Source organism: Eleutherodactylus coqui, chromosome 10 (genome assembly GCF_035609145.1).
Source record: "Eleutherodactylus coqui strain aEleCoq1 chromosome 10, aEleCoq1.hap1, whole genome shotgun sequence".
Classification (NCBI taxonomy): Eukaryota; Metazoa; Chordata; class Amphibia; order Anura; family Eleutherodactylidae; genus Eleutherodactylus; species Eleutherodactylus coqui.
Genome location: NC_089846.1, coordinates 85,811,448 through 85,837,878, shown reverse-complemented (window position 1 = coordinate 85,837,878; position 26,431 = coordinate 85,811,448). Strand labels below are relative to the sequence as shown.

The following is a 26,431-nucleotide window of genomic DNA, read 5'->3' as shown; positions in this document are numbered from 1 at the left end:
AGGCGGAAAAAAACGATGACAAAAACCGCCGTACAAGAAAAGTTTGTGTACGTGACCAAGCACTCCGGTCTGGCAGCAAAGTCAGATCGGGGTGCTAGCCCTGGTATACCCCTAGTTCCGGGCTCTACAGTTGGTCCGATGCAGGGGACTGGGGATGAGAGGGTTAATGTGGCCCAAACCTCCATTCCTGCTTGTGCCAGTAGTGGGAATGGAGGCGATAAGGTGGCAGAGAAGGTCCGTGGGAAAGATGGAATGAGGGGTCGTGGCCAATCCAGAGGCGCTGGCACTGATGGTTGCCCCCCAGTGGAAGGGGGGGGGGGGGGGTCCGGTGTCAGGTCCTGCCAGTGGCGGCTTGGCTGTCCCTCCTGTGTCCCTAAAACGCCTGTCAGGTGTAGAGGGGGCGCAGTGGGTGGTGGCCAAGTCTGCCGGTCCCACCCATCATGACGGTACCGTAATAACAAATAAGCAGGTAAAAAGAACTGCAAGTCCCAGAATGGCCGGGAAAATGGACGAAGCTAGAGCTGCAGAGACAGCTCTTACAGAGCATAATGTTGGACTTAAGGCTAATTCTTTCAGTGCCGGTCTCCAGCCTCAGCCAGCTGGAAAGTGTAGCATTAAGAAAAAAGGTGAAGCAGGTCCTGGTTCAACAAAAGCGAAGAAATGTTTGAATGATGTGAATGAGACAACCATTAGTGCTACCACTGCTCCTGCTCCCACGGAGGCTCCGGGAGCTCTGGATGCCCCCAATCCCCCGGGAGGTATGCCATCGGCTGTACAGGAGGGTGGGCTTCGGGTAGTAGTCAGGAGATGGATCAGGATCCAGTCACCCCTCCAGCGGCGACAACATCTGGTAGAAGTTATGCCAGTGTCGCTGCTGGAGGGAGGGGGGGGGGGGGGGGATGCGTCCTCCTTGTCTTTGCGCTCTGGGGAGGTCCTGGTCCAGCAAAAGCGAAGAAATGTTTGAATGATGTGAATGAGACAACCATTAGTGCTACCACTGCTCCTGCTCCCGCGGAAGCTCCGGGAGCTCTGGATGCCCCCAATCCCCTGGGAGGTATGCCATCAGCTGTACAGGAGGGTGGGCTTCGGGTAGTAGTCAGGAGATGGATCAGGATCCAGTCACCCCTCCAGCGGCGACAACATCTGGTAGAAGTTATGCCAGTGTCGCTGCTGGAGGGAGGGGGGGGGGGGGATGCGTCCTCCTTGTCTTTGCGCTCTGGGGACAGCGTTTTGCAACGGCACCTCCTGGAGGCCTTGAGGAGGGGGGGAGAGCTCAATGAATGTAGGGGGCAGAGTTGTGGATTTGTCTCTCTGGGTGGAGAGACATGGTCTTGGTGCCTTCCGAGAACAAAGGGGGGAGACCGTCTGGTCCCTGCCAACAACCGGGCAGGACATTGGCCGTAGGAATGTGGCGCCTCTTCAGTGGAGAGGCAATGACGTGTGCCCATCCAGGAGTAAGGTGGTGGAGCTTCTGCCGAAGATGGGTTTCAGGGCAAATGACATCTATGCCTTGATCCATCCTTACGGCACGTCTGAGATCGACATCAGCTTTGTTTGCCAAGAGGGCCTCGAGCTCTTTTGGGGGAACTAGGAGTTGATGAAGGACGAGCCCGGCTGGCGCGGTTTTGCTGCACAAGTCGTAACCCGCCAGACTGGAGTAAAGAGAGTGACCGTTTTGACTCATAACGATTCACTCTCTTGTTACGATATCATGACTTGGATAAGTCGGTACGGAGAGGTGGTGGATATGCCCAATAAAAACCGGGACGAACACGGCATCTGGTCCGGAGCCTGGACGTTTATGGTGAAACTTAAAGGGGTTGTCCGGCGCCAAAACATTAAAAAAAATTTTTCCCCAGTTACTCAAAGGGAATACCGCAGTCATGTGTTATGTTTAAAAAAAAATAAAAAAATTCTCTTACCTGGATCCCCCTTCAGCAACTTTTAAAAATCTTCTGTCCAAGATGGCGCCGCTGGACTTCTCCCACGGTGCACCGCGGGTGTTCTTCTGCAGTCTGCATTCCACTGCCGATTCCAGCCACCTCATTGGCTGATCGGCACTACATGGCGGAGACAGAGCAACGCGATGACGCGGAGGAGGACGGCCGAGGGAGGAGTCAGGACGCAGCTCGTGAGCACAGATTATCCTGAAGAGGATTCGTCTCTGCGCAAGCGCGACGGATCCAGCGACCAGAGGAGTACTTTGGTCGGCTCCATGGCAACGGGGACGCCAACACAGGGGGGTGAGACCCCCTGTAGGTAAGTAAATAACTTCTGTATGGCACATATTTCATGCACGATGTATACTACAAAGTGCATGTATATGGCCATACAGAAGTGTTTACTTTATTTTGCGGGACAACCCCTTTAAGCGTTCAGGGAATTCGGTGGCCCACATACCATCCGCGGCCTTCCTTGGCAGGGATCGTATCTTGGCCTTCTACCAGGGGCAGCCGAAGCTCTGCCACAAGTGCGGCGACCCCACACATTTGAGTGCAGCCTGTAATGTCATCAAGTGCACTCTGTGTGGCGAGGTAGGTCATCTTGCGGCAGATATTAGTTGTCACCTGTGTGGTGACCTCGGTCACCCATTCAGTCGCTGTCCGCGCTTTTTCGCCAATGCGGTCATGGCCCCAGCGGAGGAGAGCCGTGAGGTTGCTTCTGCAGGGGAGGGGACCAGCAGAGGCGATGGAGCCCAGGAGCCAAGGAAGAACAAACATGCTGGGGCAGCCAAGCTGAGGCGCCAAGAGAAGTGTGGAAGGGGCAGGGAGCTGGTGGAAACCCAGGTGGCAGGTGGGTCAATGCTGGCCCCTGCTCCGCACGCAAATCATGTGGCTGAGGCCCCAGGGGACAGGGAGCTGGATGAGGAGGTCAGGAGGATCCAAAGGGAAGAGGATGCCACTTATTCAGATTCTTCCCACTATGAAAGTGTGGGTGAGGGCAAAGATGAGTGACAAAAGAAAAAGCGCAAGCAGGGCGCCAAGAAAGTGAAAAAAAGGGAAGGGAAATCTTCCCCTGCAATGGGCCAGGTGCAGGAAGGCAATCCAAACTCTCCTCTTGTTGGGCTCTCCAACAAGTACCAAGCTCTCTCGTCCTCGGAGGAGGCAGAGGTGTCTAGAGCAAGCGTGGGGCCTACAGGGGGTGCTGAGCCTTCCTCTTGTGGAGGTTTGGTAACCTCCAGGGGGAGGGCTGGCCCAGAGCCCAGTGGCAAGGAGGACGAGGTCGAGGAGCCCTTTGCCATGGACCTTTCAGTGTCCAAGAAACGTGGCAAGGGGTCATCCTCAGACCCGGATGAGAAGGGGGGTGGGAAGAAGAAAGCCATCTAAATCGATCACCAGTGTTTTTGCAAGAGACCAGGCTGCCAAATTTGGCAGCTGTGCATAAGGCAAGGAGGGAATGGAGGTCTGGTCCATCTTACTGGTCTCTTGCGGCCGAGCCATATAGCGGAGTAGCGGTACTTTTTACCGCAGTGGTTGAATGCCGACGGGTTATCGAGTTAGAAATAGGGAGGTGCCTGATCCTGGATGTTCTCATGAACGGACAAGAGCTTCGGCTAATCAACATCTACGGTCCCCAAACCAAGCGGGACCACAAGGATCTCTTTAGGAGGATCAAGCCGTACCTTTTTACCAGTCGGCAGGTGATCTTTGGGGGTGACTTTAACGCAGTCACGAGCACCCATGACAGGGGAGGCTCCCTAGGCAAGCTGACTTATGATAGGGTCACGCTTAATAGCATAGCTAGCGAAGCTCGCCTGGTGGATGTCCACATCCGGCACACCCCAGGCCACGTGGGTTTCACCTATAATAGAGGCGAGAGCAGGTCTAGAATAGACAGGTTTTATCTGAAGGAGGAAGCCATCTCTTCACCAGTTTGTTGTTGAGGTGGAATTCTCCGACCACTGTCTGATTTTGTTTTCCCTGAATGTTGCAGAGACCCCCCGGATGGGTAGAGGCTTATGGAGGCTGAATTCATCACTCCTAATGGAAGCAGAGATAAGACAGTCCTTTGAGGATTTTCTGCAGAGCCAGGTACCATTACTGGATCTTTGTAGCAGTAAGTCAGAGTGGTGGGAGATGTTCAAAATCAGGGCGACAAGGTTCTTCCGCCAGCTCTCTAGCCTCAGGAGGCTGAGTAAGTACCGTCTTTATCAGGGCCTGAGGAGGAAACTCAAACATCTCGTCTTGACTGGAGGTAGCCGATAGGATATCTCCAGAGTGAAGTCTTTGCTCAAAGGGTGCCAGGATAATAGGCACGCATCTTTGGTTTTTGAGAGAGACTTCGGGAAGTACCACTCACCTGACCCTTACAGAAACTGCAAGATGTCAGTGAATCGTAAAGTTGTCACTGGACTGATCGACGGTACGGGATCTCTGAACAGGTCCAGATCAGGGATTCTGGAAGTCATCAGATCTTTCGCATCTTTTGAGAAAGAGGGATCTAGATCGAGATGTGATGTCGGCTTTCCTGGCTGAAGCTGTTCCTGAGCCAGGGGATGACATCTCCCTTAATGTTTTGACTGAGGAGATCAACGTAGAGGAAGTTAAACTGGCGATTGATGGGCTTGCGCTCAAAATAAATAAATAAATAAATCGCCAGGACCGGATGGCTTAACATCTGAGTACTATAAGACCTTTAAAGACCTCGAGTCCCCTCTTGACTGAGGTTTTTAATGTGTCTTTCCTCGGACACTCTTCCAAAGTCAATGAGGAGGTCGGCCTTGATCCTTCTGTCAAAAGGTAAAGACTCAAGCCGTATTGAGAACTGGCGTCCCACAGCGCTTCTCAATATGGACAGGAAGGTTCTGGCAAAAGTGCTGTTTAATTGGCTGGTCAAGTTTGCACCCCAGCTCCTCTCGGGGGCCCAGCATTGCTCTGTTCCAGGTCGTAGCACCTTTAGTGCTGTTCTCGGTGTCCAGGAGGCAGTGGAGCAGAGTAGGGCGGGTCACTGGGAGGGGTACCTGCTGTCCTTGGATCAGGCCAAAGCGTTTTAACGGGTTAACCACGAGTACCTCTGGTCTGTTCTTCTGAGATATGGCCTGCCGATGGGGTTTGTCAATTGGCTCAGGACATTGTATGCGGGGGCTGAGACTTTCCCACTGGTGAACGGTTGGGTCGGCCGCCCGTTTGAGGTTGGGTCTGGTGTCCATCAGGGTTGTCCTCTGAGCCCCTTGCTGTACGTGTTTGCCATTGATCCTTTCCTTAGGAGGATTGATGGTGGGCCTATGGCGGGGGTCGGGATGGATCGGGCGGTGGCGGAAGCCACCCTCAAGGTGGCAGCGTACGCCGATGACGTCACCGTCTTTGTGTCCTCAAGGGGGGAGGCAGAGTACGTGATGACGGAGTTGGATCGCTACTCAGAAGCATCCGGGTCTGGCATCAACTGGGATAAGTGCGAAAGTCGAAAGTCTCTGGTTAGGAAGGGGAGATCCTACATTTGGTCTCCCGGACACCCTTCCAGTGCCCCAGGACTCGGCTAAAGTTCTCGGCATCGAATTTGGTCGGGGAGATTACCCCATGCAAAATTGGGTGGTCAGGCTCGATGGTGCCACTCAGAAGGTGGCCCAGTGGAAGGGTTGGTCTTTGACCCTTCGGGAAAGGGTTAATCTGATCAGAACATACCTGCTCCCTGTATTCATCTACCTGGGCAGCGTATGCATTTTGCCAGAGCCTCTCTGGACTCGGGTCTACAACCTGTTTTTTCTAATGTTGTGGGGCAATAGATTGAACCTTATTAGGAGAGATGTCACATATCGCACAAGGAGACTAGGGGGGGGTTATCTATGGTCAACCCCGTGGTGTTTCTTGTAAACACTTTTGTTAAGATCAACATAGGCAACCTCTGGCAAGAGAGGGCTCCTCTGTGGGTATTCTCCTGTTGGGGATGGCTTCGGCCTTTCTTCCAGGAATGGGAGATAGGAGGGTGAGTGAAAGACCTTCGCACGGGCATCTCCCGGCTTACGCTACCGTGGTTCTGAAGATGATACGTCGGTGGGGTCTGGGGATGTGGGAGATCAGAACTCTGTCGAGGAAACTCCTCGATAAGAGAGTTCTGTTGACCCATTTCCAAAAGCCCCTGGCGCTCAAGGACTGCCCAGGTCGGGACCTGGAGGGAGGGTTATGTTTATTGAATTCTGACAGGATCTCCTTGAAGTTTTGGGACATGACTGTTTCCACGGGAGACTGTATGTAAGGGGCAACTTGAAGAGCAGGCCTCTGATTGACAGGGGCTGCCCCCGTCAGGAGTGCAGCAACGTGCTGGAAAGCATTTCCTGCTTCAGTGTCCCTTTAATACAGAGGTGTACAATTGGGGTGGGAGCCTCCATTGCTTGGCCCAGGTTGGCACGCCTCTCGTATGTGGAATGGGTCTATGGGGCATTCAGGGACCTTGGTGGTAGGGACCGGTGCACTTTATTCCTAGTCAGCTTAGTGGTCAGGTTTCACATTTGGAATGCACGGTGTTTAGTGTTGACGGAGGAGAAAATCCTTCCTGCGGATGAGGTGAATAGGAACATCCTGGGTGACCTGGTGAAGGTGCGCTCTCTGGATTATGAGAGGTTGGGCACGACTAAGGCCTCTCTCCTATGGAGAGGGTTTGTCTTTCGTTAGGGGCAGTTTCCTTATTGTTAGGGTCTTTTTAGGGACAGCATAGGGAGGGGTAGGGACAGTTTCTCTGAGGGTAAGTTTTAGGGAAGGAGTAGGGACATTTTAGGGACAGATTAACTATAGGGATAGTGTTTCTCTATTTGTTCGGTGCCCGGCTTATCATATCCAGTCCTTGTGGAGGGCTGTGTGTGATACCAGTAGAGTTTTTGTTTTCGGTCAAAGATTAAGTATGTACGGCTGCAGGTAACTGAACCTTAGGCTTTCGGGTATTAATGTGGAGTGTTGGTTTGTAGTTATGTAGTATAAGAGATGTTGTATGTTTTGTTTTGTATATAGGGTTAGGGGTTATAGATAGGTTGGGTGGGGGGTCTATTGGGGGGGTGGGGGGGATATATGCCTTAGCTTGACACGTCCCGGACAATGAACACTGGGCACGGACTGTTGGTGCGGGCGTAGCCATCAGGCTGTGGCGGGCAGGGCATGTATTCTGGTGCAGCTTGGCTCGTCCTGGACATAGACATTGAGCACAGACTTGGGATGCAGGCGTGGCTCCCAGGCTGCACCATAGGGGTTTTGTTTGGGGTGTGTGGTGCTTTGGTCTGGTTATAGGGTTAGTTTAGGATTATGTAAGGTTCTATTCTTTAGGTGGTGGGCATCACAAAAAAAATAAATAAATAAATAAATAAAACAAAATTTAAAGGGAAAAAAAAAGTACCAAAAAAGGGTATTGGGTTGTTATTATTATTACTTTTGGTATTGTTGTTAGTATTATTGTAATTATATAATTGTTTTGACGTGGATTTTCGGTTATTAGTCAAGTTTTCTTTCTTTTTTGGGGGATTTCAGGCTGGATCCTGTGCGTTAGGGATATCTTTTCTTACATGTGGGTTTATTGTGTAGTTTGTAGCGTATATGTATTGGTGAGGATGAGTGAGTGTAGTTTGAGTGTATGTTGGTGTAGTGTTCTGTATATATTATTTGGACCAGATGGACCTTTGGCTTTTGTCCCTTTGTCCTGAAGTAAGGCAGAATATAAGTAATAATTTGTTTTTGTTTTATGTTTATGTCTTATGCCAAGTGAGCGATATTTATGGTTTTGTCAATGTTATGTTTTTCACTTTTATAATAAAAAAAGATCTACAGGATATAACTCAGGATCAGTACAGGATTAGTAATGTATGTACACAGTGACTCCACCAGCAGAATAGTGAGTGCAGCTCTGCAGTATAATACAGGATGTAACTCAGGATCAGTACAGGATTAGTAATGTATGTACACAGTGACTCCACCAGCAGAATAGTGAGTGCAGCTCTGCAGTATAATACAGGATATAACTCAGGATCAGTACAGGATTAGTAATGTATGTACACAGTGACTCCACCAGCAGAATAGTGAGTGCAGCTCTGCAGTACAATACAGGATATAACTCAGGATCAGTACAGGATAAGTAATGTATGTACACAGTGACTCCACCAGCAGAATAATGAGTGCAGCTCTGCAGTATAATACAGGATGTAACTCAGGATCAGTACAGGATAAGTAATATATGTATACAGTGACTCCACCAGCAGAATAGTGAGTGCAGCTCTGGAGTATAATACAGGATGTAACTCAGGATCAGTACAGGATTAGTAATGTATGTACACAGTGACTCTACCAGCAGAATAGTGAGTGCAGCTCTGGAGTATAATACAGGATGTAACTCAGGATCAGTACAGGATTAGTAATGTATGTACACAGTGACTCTACCAGCAGAATAGTGAGTGCAGCTCTGCAGTATAATACAGGATGTAACTCAGGATCAGTACAGGATTAGTAATGTATGTACACAGTGACTCTACCAGCAGAATAGTGAGTGCAGCTCTGCAGTATAATACAGGATGTAACTCAGGATCAGTACAGGATAAGTAATGTATGTACACAGTGACTCCACCAGCAGAATAGTGAGTGCAGCTCTAGAGTACAACACAGGATAAGCAATGTATGTACACAGTGTCTCCACCAATGTAGATTATATTTATGCGTTTTTGTCATACATTATATCAAAAAGCCATCTCCCGTGCGCTAGGAATGGTGAATTAGAATGGACTGTGATGCCCACCAATGGAAATAGGAGTATAATAAACGTACTTTTTGCTTTTGATCTTCTTTTCTCTTCGCGCTTTGGCCTCATAGTAAGACTGGAGCGCTCTTGCTTTTTGAAGTTCTGCCCGGCGCTCCTTAGCCTAAAACAAGACAAATTATCATCCTCAACAACTAATTACCCAGCAGTGGTCTCCCCTGTCCCCACATTGCCCTGCAGCCACCTCATTCACCCCCTGGACTCCTCATCTCTCTCCATAAACCCACTTCTCACCCCCATTTCCCCTCCAACTCCCCCTTTACCTCCTCCAAGCTCATGGCTTTCAGGGACGCCTCCTCCAGCGGGGTGAGCAGCGGATCGTTGATGGGCTGTTTATTCTTATGGAGGATGCTGAATATTTCCATCTCCAGTGGCGTGCTTGCCTAAAGAGGAAGGAAAAAACGTATGTGTCAGTTCACAACTGCGTTGGAAGAACAGTAGGGCTGCATGCATCGCTACAGTTGCCTGATGCAGATAGCAGAATGAAACCTGTTACAAGGCAGCGGGGACTGTACGGCGCCACCTGTGTTCGGTTCAGCTATTGCTACGGAAACAAGGATGCAGACGTGAACGGGGTGTAACTTACACGTATCCACGGGACGCCAAAGTCCTTGCAATAAACGTTTTATCGATGGCAGAGACATGAGGAGAGGCGAGCAGCTCTGTCCTTAATATACAGAATGGATAGAGAGAGGCAGAAGGACGTGCGACTGCAGGATCAGACTATATGGGGCTGCTTGGTCATCACAGGTCTGTATGGCAGCCGGACATAAAGCTAGGGCAAGCTTTAATGAAGACCATCTGTAAGGCAGATTTTAGCAGCAATGGGGCAATAAACAAAGGGTGATGAAGCTGCATGGAGACGTTGAAGCTGTGACCACATCTACATAGTCAGAATGTCTGCGTAGTCGTAGGGTTACAGCATTCCAGAGGGAGTAATTATAGCGGTCAGAAAGGACTTTTACTATTTATGACCTGTCCTCAGCATAGGTCATCAATGATTGATTGGTAGGAGTCCACCGCTCGGGATCCCCCACAAGTGCGGGCAGCGCAGCAAGCTCTCAAAATCGCCTCAGTTGGGTACAGCTGCCATTGAAGTCAGTAGCAGCTGCGTCTGCAGTATCAAACCGAGCCGCGGCAATATGGACGTCGCCATCTGCACTTACAGCGGGCCCAGAGATCAGCTGATAGGTGGGGACCCCGAGCGGTGGACCCCTACCAATCACTACTGGTGACCTATCCTGAGGTTAGATCATCAACTATATCAGTCCCAGACAACCCTTGATTACATGTCTGTCGGCAGTCGTAGTCTGAGGGCCCTTTTGACAGAACGATGACATTCAGATTCTTGCTCTACATCAGTAATTTGGATGATAATCGTTCAGTGTGAACGTTGGCAGCGACTGAACGACGAGTGATAATTCGTTTGTTCTTCAGTTTCTGCAGTCATAAAAATCAAACAGCGATCAGCCTGTGTGAACAGTCCATCATCCATGGACGACTGTATGTTTACTTGGAATAGTAGCGATCCCGGGCCCGCGCGGCCCCCCCTGCATCCGCTCGGCGATCCCGGGCCCGCGCGGCCCCCCCTGCATCCGCTCGGCGATCCCGGGCCCGCGCGGCCCCCCCTGCATCCGCTCGGCGATCCCGGGCCCGCGCGGCCCCCCCTGCATCCGCTCGGCGATCCCGGGCCCGCGCGGCCCCCCCTGCATCCGCTCGGCGATCCCGGGCCCGCGCGGCCCCCCCTGCATCCGCTCGGCGATCCCGGGCCCGCGCGGCCCCCCCTGCATCCGCTCGGCGATCCCGGGCCCGCGCGGCCCCCCCTGCATCCGCTCGGCGATCCCGGGCCCGCGCGGCCCCCCCTGCATCCGCTCGGCGATCCCGGGCCCGCGCGGCCCCCCCTGCATCCGCTCGGCGATCCCGGGCCCGCGCGGCCCCCCTGCATCCGCTCGGCGATCCCGGGCCCGCGCGGCCCCCCTGCATCCGCTCGGCGATCCCGGGCCCGCGCGGCCCCCCCTGCATCCGCTCGGCGATCCCGGGCCCGCGCGCCCCCCCCTGCATCCGCTCGGCGATCCCGGGCCCGCGCGCCCCCCCCCCTGCATCCGCTCGGCGATCCCGGGCCCGCGCGCCCCCCCCCTGCATCCGCTCGGCGATCCCGGGCCCGCGCGCCCCCCCCCTGCATCCGCTCGGCGATCCCGGGCCCGCGCGCCCCCCCCCTGCATCCGCTCGGCGATCCCGGGCCCGCGCGCCCCCCCTGCATCCGCTCGGCGATCCCGGGCCCGCGCGCCCCCCCTGCATCCGCTCGGCGATCCCGGGCCCGCGCGCCCCCCCTGCATCCGCTCGGCGATCCCGGGCCCGCGCGCCCCCCCTGCATCCGCTCGGCGATCCCGGGCCCGCGCGCCCCCCCTGCATCCGCTCGGCGATCCCGGGCCCGCGCGCCCCCCCTGCATCCGCTCGGCGATCCACGCTCCGGAGCAATTATTGCTGGGATGGCTGCTGGGCCCTTGGAGAACATTTCCTGTGAAGTATGTTGAAGGTCTAACATTCCCCCTCCTACCGTCACACAGTGGATGTGGCGCCCCCTACTGAGTCTTTTGGTGGGAAAACCCCTCTATATGACACCTTGTCATTCTCAGACCCCTGAAAGGCAGAACTGTCTTAGTCGGCTGGTGGAAAGAGCCGCATATGTTTTTCACCATAAGGCAACTTGTCAGTCAGTAGTATGGGACCCGCGTGGCAGCCATATTGACGACTGCACAGGCTACCACCCAGCTTTCCCAGAAACAGATCTAGACACAAGGCCGCAGAGCAGGATATAACGAGCATCAAGCTGTGTCCCCTGAACATGATGAAACAACAGTTGGATCCCACAATTCCACCAACAGTGGGGTGGTGGTCGGGGTCACTTACTTTCCAGCTGACCATGGCGTCCTCTATGGGCGCAGGCTTGAGCGGCTGGTCATTGAGGGGAAAGACCAGCTGCTCCGCCTTCCGGTTTTCCTTCACTACGTCGTCCCATCTGGAGATCTCTTCTGAGGTGTGTTTGTAGGAGACGATTCTTTGGATCTGTAAGAAAAGGAAAATGTATAACGGTGCTTTCAAATGTGGCGGATTTTCCAGCTGAAGGGATGAAATCAGCTGCGGATCCGCGCCAAATGGGGGGAATTTATACCTAAATCCGCCACGTCAGCGCCCCCTAGATTTGGACAGATGATGTACTGGTATATTATGGTGGGTCCCTCAGGCTCACCTGTTAGCTGTCTGTAGAGCTCCTGGCTAACACCCCTCCATTACAGGAACTGGCGGACTGCAATCAATTACATTACAAAGCCAAGCATACAGTCCCAGGCTCTATTATAAAGGGGTGTTTCAGGCAAATGCTGTTGATGACTTGTCCTCAGGCTTGGTTATCAAGAGTTAATTGCAGGGAACTCGCCACACGATTCCCAGCGATCATCTGATCACCGTGTGCGCTGTCAGTGCAGCGGGCCGGACATCATCACAGGGTCGGGACAGGAAGTGCGATAGATGGCTTCACTCCCATCGAAATCCATGTAGGCTGAATCCACCTATTACACTTCCGGCACTTCCTCCTCTGACACCGGGGACGACCGTGGAAGTGCAACAACAGTTTCAGCTCTCCAGGATTTCAATGGGAGTGAAGCCAGTTATGACACTTCCTGTCCCGACCCCATCAGTGCAGCGGGTGAAACAGTTCATAGCCGCCGGTCCTGAGTGGAGAGTCCCCGGTGATTAACTATCAACAAGCCATCCTGAGGATAGGTGATCGATTGTATTTGCCTGGAAAACCCCTTTAACGACACATTTTTTTCTTCTTTTTCTTTCATTTTTGCTCTTTGTAAAAATAAAAAAAAATAAATAAAATAATCGTAACTCATTTATCCATCATTGCAGATTACTAGAAGAGAGATGGAATACCGCCATTACATAACTTTAATCTGTGGGTCTGCACAATTTCTACGATACCAAATGTAGATTTTTTTTGCTGTATTACTTTTAACGAAAATAAAATCTTGTTAAAAAAAGAAAATAAATTCTGCCGCCATAACTTTTTTTTTTTAATCTTCCTGCCGATATAGTTGTGATAGTTATGATGTTTAGTTTTTATTGGTACATACGACTTTTTGATGGGACTTTTATGGACTCGGCGATACCAAATATATTTTAGATTTTTTCTGTTTTGATTATAAATATGGAAAAAGATTTTTTTTCTTTTTTAATTTTTTCTAACCAAACATTCTTAAACGCATTTTAAAGTCTGCGCAGGAAACGTGAACCTATAGTTTGATCGCTCACACAGTATAATGTAATACCCTGTCCTGACCGGCAGTCTGCCAAGACGTACCACAGGAACGGCATTCAGAATACCGCAAGTTGCCAGAGCAACCAAGTAGCACCTCATGGCGGGGAGTGGGGGGCACATTTGGAACTCCGGAATACGGATCGGGGTATTTATAAAAGGTTAACAGCCACCATCAGCCGTTCCTCTCCGTATAACCCTGATGTAATATATGCTCTGGAATGTGAAGGAGTTAATGACGTTGCTTAAAGGGGTTGTCCTGCGAAAGCAAGTGGGGTTATACACTTCTGTATGGCCATATTAATGCACTTTGTAATATACATCATGCATTAAATATTGGCCATACAGAAGTTATTCACTTACACCCTCCGGGGTTGGCGTCCCCGTCTCAATGGCTCCGACCGAAGCCTTCTTCTCCCTGGATTAGACGCGCTTGCACTGAAGGGGCCGCTCCGGCGTGCTCAGAAGACCTCTGCGGCGCGAGCACACCGGAGACGGACAGAAGAGGGCAGACTGCGCAAGCGCGTCTAATCCAGGCAGAAGGCGGCTTTGGTCGGCGCCATGGAGACGGGGACGCCAACACCGGAGGGGGTAAGTGTATAACTTCTGTATGGCCAATATTTAATGCACCATGTATATTACAAAGTGCATTAATATGGCCATACAGAAGTGCTTAACCCCACTTGCTTTCGCGGGACAACCCCTTTAAGGAAGGGAGCTATGCCTTATTCACAAAATAGGGGATAGCCGATGGGTGGAGGGCTAACTGCAGGAGCCTCCACCAATCACAACGGGGGTCCGGTGCCTCCAGCAATGAACGGCGTGGTGGTTGCACATATTTACAGCCGCTCCACTTATGTGAATGGGACTGCTGGAGAAAGCCGAGCGCTTGTACTCCGAGCGGAGAAACGCCAAGGAAAGCAGGTATGTGAGGTCACATCCCCCCCGATTCACCACTTTAGCTTCTATGAGCCCATAAATGTAGCTTATTGGGCTCGCAGGAGGGGCAAAAGGAGTCCTCTTAACCCCTTCCTGCCCCAGGAAGAATGTCTATGTCCTGGCCAGGTAGTAGTTGGCATAAATGGATGTAAACTTACATCCTACCGATGGTGCGTGCTCAGCGCCAACCCCACCAGGAGAGGGCTGTAACTGGCAGCCAGCCTCCCACTGCAGCAGCAGGCGTCAATGAGAACACCGATCCCTGCTGTTAACCCCTCACATACTACAATCAATGTTGATCGTGGCATGTAAAGGGTTAACAAAAGGGAGTCCGCTCCCGTTCTGTGATGAAATCGGGAATCCAATCTGTAATTGCGGAAGGCCGATGGGTTGCGTTCAGGTCTGCCATGGACCGTGAGCACCTTTATTAACAATGATGTACTGCAGTACAAAAAAAATGTAAGAAAAAACACCACACAAAAAAAGTCAATTAAAAAAAAAGTTATGGCTTTTAAAAAGTGGAAATGAAAATCCCCAAATAAATGTCCCTCAGACCAAAATCTCCCTCTTGTGTGGAGATGAAGTATAGCAGCATTATGCACTGGTGGTGAGATAGTCTGCAGCCCCCCAGATGCACACTGCGGTCGTACCTTCTGCGACTCCTCCTTGCTGAGCGGCAGCTCCACGCTGCTCGTCTCCTGCAGTTTGTTGAGCTGCTTCTTCACCTTGGTCAGCGGCGTCACCTTCTTGACGGGGTTGACGAGATCCGCGAGGTTGATCTTTTCGCCGGCACCTGAGTGAACCACAAGAGCAATCAGAAAGACGTACAGGCCGAGAGTCCAGGAGAGCAGCAGCTGCACATGCAGTACAGTCACCCAGCTTTCCTGGAGTCCTGGCCGGAAGTTCTGAACAACGCAGCAGGAAAGCTGGGTGACTATCACTGTGGTCACATACAAAGCACCCAGCTTTCTAAGACTCTAGAAGGACAATGATTTTTACAGCTCTTCTCCTCCTCCTCATATAAACTCGGGACAGTCAACACAGAGAAAAGCTGGGTACCAACTGATACACCTGCCATTACAGCTTCCAGTAGCAATAGGATAATTCAGCTTTACTAGACTCCTGAACAGTATCGCTACATGGCGATGTATCCCCAGCTGCTGCCACACTAACAGCTAAGCACATTTACCATTCAGGACCTTGTGAAAGCAGGATGACAACTGCTCTAAACAATTCCAGATCCTACTGACCAAGCTTTTCCAAAGTCCTGTACAACAATTCTATTTCTGCAGTGGCACATTATAACTAGGGAGCTCAGGAAATCCCACTACTAGAAAAGCTGAGTGACAACCGATAATGCGGCTCCTACCCAACTTTACCAGATGTCTGAAGTGGAATGCTGTCTGCTTATGCAGTGACAAACTCAGCCAAATCCAAAGAGCAGCCGTAATGGCGGCCATATTGGTTGTCACCCACCATTCTATGGAAAACAGATAGAAAAAAAAATTAAAACAAGCCCCACCTTTTGCGCTAATGCCGAACTCCGATACCTGGAGGCCGGCCTCCGTCCGCTCCGCCAACTTCTTTCTGCAAGAGATCACATGGAAAGAGAATGACGCATCCCACCAATCACAGGAGCCGCCTCTTACCATGCCTGGTATCTGCAGGAGACTTAACCCTTTGTGCTGAATGGCTGACGTCTGCTGCAGGTCGGCATCAGGATCAGCACCACCTGCGCTCGTGGGATTTAAGACGGATTGTCAACATTGAAAAAATTTGCACCAAAATCCGCACCGTCCAGAGAGAAGTGCGACATCAATTTTGGTGCATATTTTTTTCACAGTGGATAATCCGTACCCAACCCGCTGTGTGTGAACGCGCCCTTGTGGAACATCTATTCTGGTGAGATACGGCCATGAATCTGTGGCTCATCCAACGAGGAAAATCTGCTGAATTCCGGAGGTAAACTCTGCTTTAACAATCTGCAGATTTGTTGCATTTTTGCTGCAGATTATCTATTTTCAGTACAAATGGCGCAGAGCCTGCCGCTCGCCCTATCCGCCAGTCCCGCTACGAGGGCCTGCGGATTTTGGTGCGGATAGCACCCCCTCCATTCAAGGCCAAGGCAGAAATCTGAAAGCTTCCTACATGGGGAGGGGGGGATAATAAGTTGTTTATGGCGCCAGGTATTATTGCGCACACCATTCATTTCTTCTCCGTCCAGGAATCGTTCGGAACTAGTGTAGAAAAGCTAGGATCGCACAAACCTCTTTTTGCCCCCCAGCGCAGAGATGGCTTCCAGCAGCTTCTGATGCCTCCTCTCACCATCGCCATCATCCTGCGGGAAGAGAACAATAGTCAGAACACCCCATTAACCCCTCAGTGTCCGTGTGCTGTGGACGCCCCAATACACAGCTACAGGCAGGCGCTGCTATACTTCCCCGAAGGCCCCATTAACCCCTCAGTGCCCAGGCGCTGCGGACGCCCCAATACACAGCTACAGGCAGGCGCTGCTATACTTCCCCGAAGGCCCCATTAACCCCTCAGTGCCCGGGCGCTGTGAACGCCCCAATATACAGCTACAGGCAGGCGCTGCTATACTTCCCCGGAGACCCTCTTAACCCCTTAGTGACGAAGCCTGTTTGCGCCTTAATCACAGACTAATTTCTCTTTCCAGCAGCCATAACTTTCCCTTTCCCCTCCTCCATCGCCACGTGAGGCCCGGTTCTTTGCGGGACAAGTTGCATCTTTAATGGCATCATTTTTAGGTCCATATAAGGTGTTGAACGATTTATTCATTTTTTTAAGGGCGATTAAGAAAAACAAAATTTTATTTTTTTCTTTGGATGTCATTTTTACGGCGTTCAGCATGCAGTAGTCTTGTGATCACAATATTCTCCCGTCCGCACGCAACATAAAGTTTATACGTTTTTTTTGTTTTGCTATTTTTGTACACAAAGTTTTTTTTTCTATATAGATTTGGTTTTCTGTGGCCGCATTCCAAGAGCCAGAACATCTCTATCGTCCCAGCGCCGGAGCTCCTGGGGCGGCTTGTTTTTTGCAGGATGATTTCTAGTTTTCATTTATTCAATTTTTGGGAACATAACATTTTGATTGCTATTTTTTCACATTCTTTGAGAGGCAAGATTAACAAAATGTGTAATTCTGCCATGCTTTTTTTTTTTATTTTCACAGTGCAGCATAAATAATCTGATGAATTAATTCTGCAGGAAGGTACAACTATGCCAATACCAAATTTATATACTGTGTTTTCCCTGAAAATAAGACAGTCATTAATTTTTGCCCCAAAAGAGGTGCTAGGTCTTATTTTTATGCTTACCTAGCAGGTGCTATCCGGGTCCCTCCTGCTGCTCTCCGAAACTCCGACGCGCTTCTTGTAATCCTTGGCCGACAATTCATAAATCCCGCCTCCAAAACACAATGGCTGTGATTGGTTTATCAATCGCTGCTCAGCCAATCAATACAGCACTCGAGAACCAATCACAGCCGTCGCTTCTAGGAGGCGGGATTTATGAATCCCGTAACCAGGAAGTGATTTTCTGTGGGCGGCCAAGGACTGCAGAACGCCTGGCGGAGCTCCGGAGAGCAGCGGGAGGGACCCGGACAGCGTCTGCTAGGTAACGTATTCCTTTTTTTTTTTCCTTTTTAATGTAACGCAGCTAGGGCTTATTTTGGGGGGGTTGCAACTGTCTCACACTTTAAAAAGAAAATATATGTTTTTTTTATCACAGCATTCAGAGACCCGAACATTTTTCTTTTATTGGCGTTATGTGACGGGGTTTTGTTTTATTTTTTTGTAGTATGAAAAAAAAAAAAAAAAACAAGTGCTCAGCAGCACGAACCTTTTCAGCTGTAGTCCGTGAGGCCTCCATACGGAGTCCCATACCAATATATATATATATATATATATATATATATATATATATATATATATATATATATATATATATATATATATAAATGAGAGATGAGGGCAGCCGGCAGCAGATACAATGTCAGATCCAACATGTTATTCCTCTGCGACAAGATAAAAGTGCCTCCTGCCCGCCTCTATCTATCTATATTATATCTATCAGGAGGGGTGTTGTACTATTTAATGGCACCATTTGCTGATCCTTGCGATGTTTTGATCAATTTCTATTCTGTTCTTTATAAGGCGAGATGGCGAAAATAGCTAATTTCATCAAGTTCTTATTTTTCCCTTATGTGCGCTGTGAGGGTTAAATAATGTCCTAACTTTAGAGATGAGCGAGCGTACTCGGAAAAGCACTACTCGCTCGAGTAATTGGCTTTATCCGAGTATCGCTGTGCTCGTCCCTGAAGATTCGGGTGCCGCTGCGGCTGACAGGTGAGTCGCAGCGGGGAGCAGGGGAGAGCGGGCGGGAGAGAGGGAGAGAAAGATCTTACCTCCGTTCCTCCCCGCTCTCCCCTGCAGCTCCCCGCTCCGTGCCGGCACCCGAATCTTCAGGGACGAGCACAGCGATACTCGGATAAAGCCAATTACTCGAGCGAGTAGTGCTTTTCCGAGTACGCTCGCTCATCCCTACCTAACTTCTTTCTCTGGGTCATTACGAACGCAGCGATACCACATGTGTTTGTTTTTTTACCTAGTAAAGGGGGAGGTGGGGATTTATATTTATAATTTTTGAGACTTTAAATCTTTTTCTTGTTTCCCTACTGGGGACCTTCATTACCACCCTATGTTATATATGCTGTAGGAGATCAGCGGTGCAGGCACAACCGATTTTGAGTCATAATCCGTGACTCTGTGTTTGCTGCAGACACTCCACAGTATTTCCGCCCCGTGTAAACACCCCAACCTCCTCGCTGCGCCAGCGGTGCCTGCAGCTTTCCATCTTCCCTGCACAGAACAGTCCTGTTATGGATGAATATTTCCGCTTGGCGCTCCGTACCTCGTCCTCGCTGGCGCTGACCGGATGCTCCGTCACAAAGAGCTCCTCCTCCTTCATGGCGGCCGGGGGCCGGAGGTCGCGGCTGGAAGACACAAGTCACATCTGTGGTCACGAACAGCTCAACGTCCCGTCCACCTCCCCTCTACAAGTCACTCCTCACTTACACCCCATCAGACCGTGACACCCCAATATCACTGCCCACCTCCTTCCACAACACCCTTATAACCCCCCATCTATCTGCGACCCCCAACATCACATGCCTCATCTGGCCCACACAGCCAGGGACCCCCAACACCTCCCCTCCCCCTAATTCTCGTCCATCACCCAGTCCCCACCAATCCTGTCAGACTCTGGCCTCTACCCCGCAGCTGATCTGGCACTACAAGGCCCAGCACTGTCTGACAGACTGCATACTGTTGGCACGCTGCGACTTGTCGTCCCCTCCGTCTTACTTTCTCACTCACCCTTTTTTCTTTGCCTGTTTCATCTTCTCCCCAGCACACAACACGTGGGCCTCCGGCCGTAAAGCACCTCCACTTCCGGTTTTGCCAGGACTGTCGCGCTCTTCCGGCGTCGCCACCCTCAGTGTGACGCGCACCACATGACTCCCAGGCGCGGCGTGCACCGATGTAAAGTGGCCGCATGATGGCGCCAAGACCATAAGGATTGTTCCCTTGTCACTCCGTCGGGAGCTGCTAGAGGGCGCTGCGGTCACACGGAAGATATAGCAGGGCTGAATATAGTCATATAGATATATACTGTGCCAGATTCTTTAACCCCTTAATACTGCATGTACTTTTATCCTTCTTCCATTGCCGCATTTCATGACCCGTCACTTCTCCCACTGTATCCAAGGTAAAGTTGGGTTCAAGCCGCTGGTTGCGATCCGCAGGAAAACGGTTTGATTTTTTTGTGTGATTTTCTTGAGATTTCCATACGTTTTTGCAATTTTCACAAGCGATTCCCATATGTTTGCATCCATTCATCAGGCAATGTTCACACGTGCAATTTTTCTGTGTGACCCCAAAAATTGGATTGAAATCTTAAAGAAATAGAACCAACTGATTGGACTGCGGATGCTGCGAGGCGCGGCCTAGTGGGACGGGTAGTCCGAGACGTATAGAACGCGCCGCGCGTCCCGTTACGTATTCTTATACAAATTGCCCTTTTAAGTTAATAGGGATCTTTAAAGGGGTTGTCCCGCGAAAGCAAGTGGGGTTATACACTTCTGTATGGCCATATTAATGCACTTTGTAATGTACATCGTGCATTAAATATGAGCCATACAGAAGTTATAAGAAGTTATTCACTTACCTGTTCCGTTGCTAGCGTCCTCGTCTCCATAGAGCCCGTCTAATTTTCAGCGTCTAATGGCCAAATTAGACGCGCTTGCGCAGTCCGGGTCTTTTTCTTTTCTCAATGGGGCTCCGTGTAGCTCCGCCCCGTCACGTGCCGATTCCAGCCAATCAGGAGGCTGGAATCGGCAATGGACCGCACAGAAGCCCTGCGGTCCACCGAGGGAGAAGATCCCGGCGGCCATCTTCAGCAGGTAAGTAAGAAGTCACCGGAGCGCGGGGATTCAGGTAAGCGCTGTCCGGTGTTCTTGTTTAACCCCTGCATCGGGGTTGTCTCGCGCCGAACGGGGGGGCTGTTGAAAAAAAAAAAAAACCCGTTTCGGCACGGGACAACCCCTTTAAAGAAACGGATTGCGCTCCTGTGATGACGTAACCATGGAGACCATTAAAATAATAGAGGACCAGGAAGTGCGCAGACAGTAAAGCGGGTATTTCTCATACGTGAAAAATGGATGCGGAACGGATGGAAATCACACACAAAAAAATGGGATCTTTTTGAGGGACGGCAGGTGTGATATCCTGTGTGACACACGCGCTACGCACGTCCCGGCGCCGTACATCCTGGTGTAGGATCCTCACAGTTACTTGTGTTAAACACAGATGACGGTCGCATCGTACGATTCGTTTTTCTTCCTGCACCAAACGGGCGATTGTTATTAGAAAATCAGAGAAAAGTAGAAAAATCTGCATTTGTTTTTCTTGAACCGTCCGAGTAGAGAAGCGCCCGCGCGAAGACTCGCCGTTACATCACCGCTTTCTACTTATGGTTCATTTTGGTCCAAAAATCCCACCGAACAATCACAGCTGTGAAGAGCCGGAGGCGTTAGGGAGCTCGTCCGTAATACAGGTCGCGTTATGGACCTGATGACATCACAACAGTATGACATCACCGTGTAACATAATGTGTCACTCCGAAAAACTCAGGTCCGTCCAATTCAGCCTGTTACCCCAATGCTGATCCAGAGGAGGCAAAACCCCAATAAGGCAGAAGCCAATTGTCCCCATTTGAAAAACAAAATTTAAAATTCCTTCCTGACTCCAATCTGGCAATCAGAATAATCCCCGGATCACCGACCCTCCTGAGTAATCAGTGATATAACATGTAATATTGTATCACTCAAGAAAGGCATCCGGACCCCTCTGATACTCTTTTATTGAATTCGTCATCACCACGGCCTCAGGAAGAGAGTTCCATAGTCTCACTGCTCTTAAGGAAAGCAACCCCCTTCTACATTGTGTAGAAACCTTCTTTCCTTTAGATGTAGAGAGCGCCCCCTTGTTACAGTCACAGTCCTGGGTATAATAGATAATGGGAGAGATCTCTGTACTGACCCCTGATATATGAGGGGCTGCTGATAAGTCTTTGGCCCCCCCCAGGGGCGGGGCTAATTCGCGCAACTTAGCCCTACCCCCAGTCCACCTCTCCCCATTGCAAATAGTGCAGAGGGGCGAAGAGGAGGCAGAGAGGGGGCGGGAGCTCAGTTCCTGCTCCGGGCTCTTCCCTCCCCCCCCCCCCCCTGCACACGAGGACAACGTATATCGGCTTGGCAGGAAAACCGAGCTGATATACGTTCGTGTGAATGCAGCCTGACCCAGAAAGAAACGAGATAGGATGATGAAACTTTACATTTATTCCACATACTCTCCACTGATGTCAACACATGTCTTACATCGATATTCCAAGTTCTGTAAGCCTTGCAAAAAGAAGAATTTCGGTTGTGCCTCAAACTAGTCATCCGTAGCAGCCATGGCATCAGAAATGGTGTGAAATTTGGTACCCTTGAGGTGTTTTTTCAGGTTTGGAAACAGATGATAGTCGGAGGGAGCTAGATGTGGTGAATAAGGTGGGTGGTCAACCAGCTGGAAGCCTAGCTCCACCAGTTTTGCTGTGGTTGCTTGTGCAGTGTGAGCGGAGGCGTTGTCTTGCAGGAACAAGATTCCTTTGGACAGCTTGCCGCGCCTTTTGGCCTTCAGAGCTGCCTTCAATTGGTCCAAAAGTTCAATGTAATACCTTGCATTGATGGTGGAACCATTTTGAAGGTAGTCCACTAGCAGCACGCCCTCCTTATCCCAGAACACAGACGCCATCACCTTAGTGGCTGAACTTCTTTGGGCGAGGAGAACCACTGTGCCTCCACTCTTTTGACTGCTCCTTGGTTTCAGGGTCATACAAATAAATCCAGGTCTCATCCATAGTGACCGGTCGATCCAGGAAGTTCTTATCAGCCCAGAAACGCTGACAAATGGACCGGGAAGCTTTCACTCGATGCTTTTCTGATCTGTTGTCAAAGATTTTGGGGCCCGCTGTGCAGATAGCTTCTTCATGTTCAAATGTTCATGGATAATGACTAGAGATGAGTGAGCATACTCGTCCGAGCTTGATGCTCATTCGAGTATTAGGGTGTTCGAGATGCTCGTAACTCGAGACGAGCACCACGCGGTACTCGTCTCGATTAAACGAGCACTGACCATTGAATTCAATGGAGCCGGCAATACAGCCGGCTCCATTGAAAGTAATGGGCTGCCGGCGAGCGCGGCATGAATTTTCGGGAAGGGCTTAAAAATATAAGCCCTTACCTGAAAATCATCCTAAAATGTGTAAAAATAAAAAAAAAATTATACTCACCTTTCCACTGCAGCCGGAGTTCAGCCACGTCTGGCCGGCAGTTCTCCTGAACTGCTTTCTGTAGTATTCAGCAGGTGGGGATTTAAAATCCCCGCCTGCTGAATGAGCTGCCTCTGATTGGTCACAGCTTCACCAATCAGAGGCAGCTCTCACTCACACCCATTCATGAATTCATGAATGGGTGAGTGCTGCCTCTGATTGGCTCAGCGCAGGGACCAATCAGGTGCAGCTCTCAGTATACGTAATTATTAGAGCACCCCCTTATTACAGTCCTGGGTATAATAGATGATGGGAGAGATCTCTGTACTGACCCCCTGATATATTTATTCCCTTAGAACCCGGGGGTGTATGTCATCGGGATCCAGCAATTTGTCAATTTAGGGTTCGGTTTACTCTCTTTGGCAATAAACCCCTCTGCCTCCAGCTTCGCTGCCTTCTTCTTTTAGTAGTTTAAACACTTTCTTTTTGCAGTTTATTGCCCCCTTTACATCTTTTGAGCTACATTGGTTTTCTCTTATTACTAACCCTTCTATTCCTGTAAGGTATGAACCGCTCACAGTAAGTAATTAGGATGTTTTTAAACATTTCCCATTTATTGTCCGTACTCTTATTTTTGAGGACATTATCCCAGTCAATAAGGTTAGGGGCCTCTCTGAGCTGATCGAACTTTACCTCCCTAAAGTTTAGTATTTTGTTGCTCCCCTATAAAACTCTCTCTTGAAGAACAAATTGAACTGTATTATATTATGGTCACTATTTCCCAGGTGCCCCCAATCTGCACCCCTGTTATTTTGTCAGGCCTGTTGGTTAACCCCTTAGTGACAAAGCCTGTTTGCGCCTTAGTGACGGAGCCAAATTTTGGAAATCTGACATGCGTCGTTCAACGTAGCATAACTCAGTAAAGGCTTTACATATCCAAGTGATTCGGACATTGTTTTTTCACCACATTTTGTACTTCATTTTGGTTGTAAAAAGAGACCGATATAATTTGTGTTTATTTATTAAAAGTACCAATATTGGAAAAATTTTGAAAAATTGTCATGAATTGTCATGAATGGGTGAGTGCTGCCTCTGATTGGCTCAGCGCAGGGACCAATCAGGTGCAGCTCTCAGTATACGTAATTATTAGAGCACCCCCTTATTACAGTCCTGGGTATACGTAATTATTAGAGCACCCCCTTATTACAGTCCTGGGTATAATAGATGATGGGAGAGATCTCTGTACTGACCCCCTGATATATTTATACATAGTAATTAGAGTGCCCCCTGGTTACAGTCCTGGGTATAACTGATGATGGGAAAGATCTTTGTATTGTCCCCTGATATATGTATGCATAGTTATTAGAGCACCCCCTTGTTACAGTCCTGGGTATAATTGATGGGAGAGATTTCTATATTGCCCCCTCATATATGTATACATAGTTATTATAGCACCCGCTTGTTACAGCCCTGGATACAATAGATGATGGGAGAGATCTCTGTACTGACCACTAATATATTATACATAGTTATTAGAGCGCCCCCTTGTTACAGTTCTGGATTTAATAGATGATGAGAGAGATCTCTGTACTGACCCCTGATATATGTATACGTAATTATTAGAGCGCCCCCTTATTACAGTCCTGGGTATAATAGATGATGGTAGAGATCTCTGTACTGACCCCTGATATATCTATACATAGTTATTAGAGTACCCCATGGTTACAGTCCTGGGTATAATAGATGATGGGAGAGATCTCTGTATTGTCCCCTGATATATCTATACATAGTTATTAGAGCACGACTCAACCATCTTTTTTCTAAACTAAATAATCCCAACCCTGTCTGGGTATTGTAGTCCGCCCACTCCATTTATTACTTTAGTTGCCTACCTTTGTACCAGCTCATGTCCTACTTGAGTACCGGCGCCCAAAACTATCCACAATATTCCATGTGTGGTCTGACAAGTAACTTGTAAAGAGGAAGAACAATGTTCTAATCATGCGCTGCTAGACCTCTTTTGATGCACCCCATGATCCTGTTTGCCTTGGCAGCAGCTGCCTGGCACGGGTTGTTCCAGTTAGGCTTACAGTAAACCCCCCCTTCCCCCAAGTCCTTCTTCATGTCAGTGTTGCCCAGTGGTTTCCCATTTAGTATGTAATGGTGATATATATTTCCTCTGCCCATGTGCAGAATCGCACATTTATCAGTGTTACACCTCATTTGACACTTTTCTGCCCCCAACTTATCCAGATCCTCTTACAACTGCCTTGCATCCTCGCTTGTGTTAATTACTTTACATAGTTTTGTATCATCTGCAGATATTGATATTTTACTGTACAATCCTTCTACCAGGTCATTAATAAATACCCCAGTACTGCCCCCTGTAGTGCCCCACCAGTAATGGTGACTCAATCAGGGTATGTACCATTTATAACCCCCCTCTGCTTTCTATCACTGGCCAGTGACTTACCCACTTACACACATTCTCCCCCAGACCAAGCATTCTCATGTTGTATACCAACCTTTTATGTGATATGGTAACAAAACCTTCGGAAGAGTCCAGATACACAAGATCCAGTGACTCCCCTCCAGTCTACAACCTACCTCCTCGTAGAAGCTGATCAGGTTGGTGTGACAGAAGCGATCTCCCATAAACCCATGTTGATACAGAGTTATGCAGCTATTTTCCTTGAGCTCCAGAATGGCATCAGTGACTCGTTACCGAAAACTGCACAATGTCAGTACAGTTAGACCCAACAATTCTCATCCAAAAGATGGCTTTGAGTGATTTTTGAGCGAGTATCGTATCTAAACCAGCCTTTACCGGCCTGTAGTTTCCAGGTTCGCTCTTTGACCCCATTTTGAATATCGGCACCACATTGGCTATGCGCCAAATCAGTGGAACAGACCCCGTCAGTATAGAGTCCTTCAATATAAGAAACGAGGGTCTGTCTATCACATTGCTTAATTCCCTTAGAACCCGGGGGTGTATGTCACCGGGATCCAGCAATTTGTCAATTTAGGGTTCGGTTTACTCTCTTTGGCAATAAACCCCTCTGCCTCCAGCTTCGCTGCCTTCTTCATTTAGTAGTTTAAACACTTTCTTTTTGCAGTTTATTGCCCCCTTTACATCTTTTGAGCTACATTGGTTTTCTCTTATTACTAACCCTTCTATTCCTGTAAGGTATGAACCGCTCACAGTAAGTAATTAGGATGTTTTTAAACATTTCCCATTTATTGTCCGTACTCTTATTTTTGAGGACATTATCCCAGTCAATAAGGTTAGGGGCCTCTCTGAGCTGATCGAACTTTACCTCCCTAAAGTTTAGTATTTTGTTGCTCCCCTATAAAACTCTCTCTTGAAGAACAAATTGAACTGTATTATATTATGGTCACTATTTCCCAGGTGCCCCCAATCTGCACCCCTGTTATTCTGTCAGGCCTGTTGGTTAACCCCTTAGTGACAAAGCCTGTTTGCGCCTTAGTGACGGAGCCAAATTTTGGAAATCTGACATGCGTCGTTCAACGTAGCATAACTCCGTAAAGG

At 49.4% G+C, this 26,431-nt stretch overlaps 1 protein-coding gene across 1 annotated transcript in view; it reads right to left on the bottom strand.

Annotated features, from left to right (window-relative positions):
- UTP14A (UTP14A small subunit processome component) overlaps positions 1-19,509 on the bottom strand; it is a 40,716-nt gene extending 21,207 nt beyond the window's left edge. The window contains exons 1-8 of the mRNA XM_066581442.1: positions 19,386-19,509; positions 18,922-19,003; positions 16,255-16,325; positions 15,510-15,574; positions 14,638-14,780; positions 11,638-11,793; positions 8,991-9,110; positions 8,736-8,830 (exon numbers count right to left, since the gene is read on the bottom strand). Of these exons, the coding sequence (XP_066437539.1) occupies positions 8,736-8,830; positions 8,991-9,110; positions 11,638-11,793; positions 14,638-14,780; positions 15,510-15,574; positions 16,255-16,325; positions 18,922-19,003; positions 19,386-19,408 (755 nt within the window). The 5' untranslated portion in view covers positions 19,409-19,509. The remainder of the gene's footprint in view (positions 1-8,735; positions 8,831-8,990; positions 9,111-11,637; positions 11,794-14,637; positions 14,781-15,509; positions 15,575-16,254; positions 16,326-18,921; positions 19,004-19,385) is intronic.
- Positions 19,510-26,431: the final 6,922 nt, after the last annotated feature.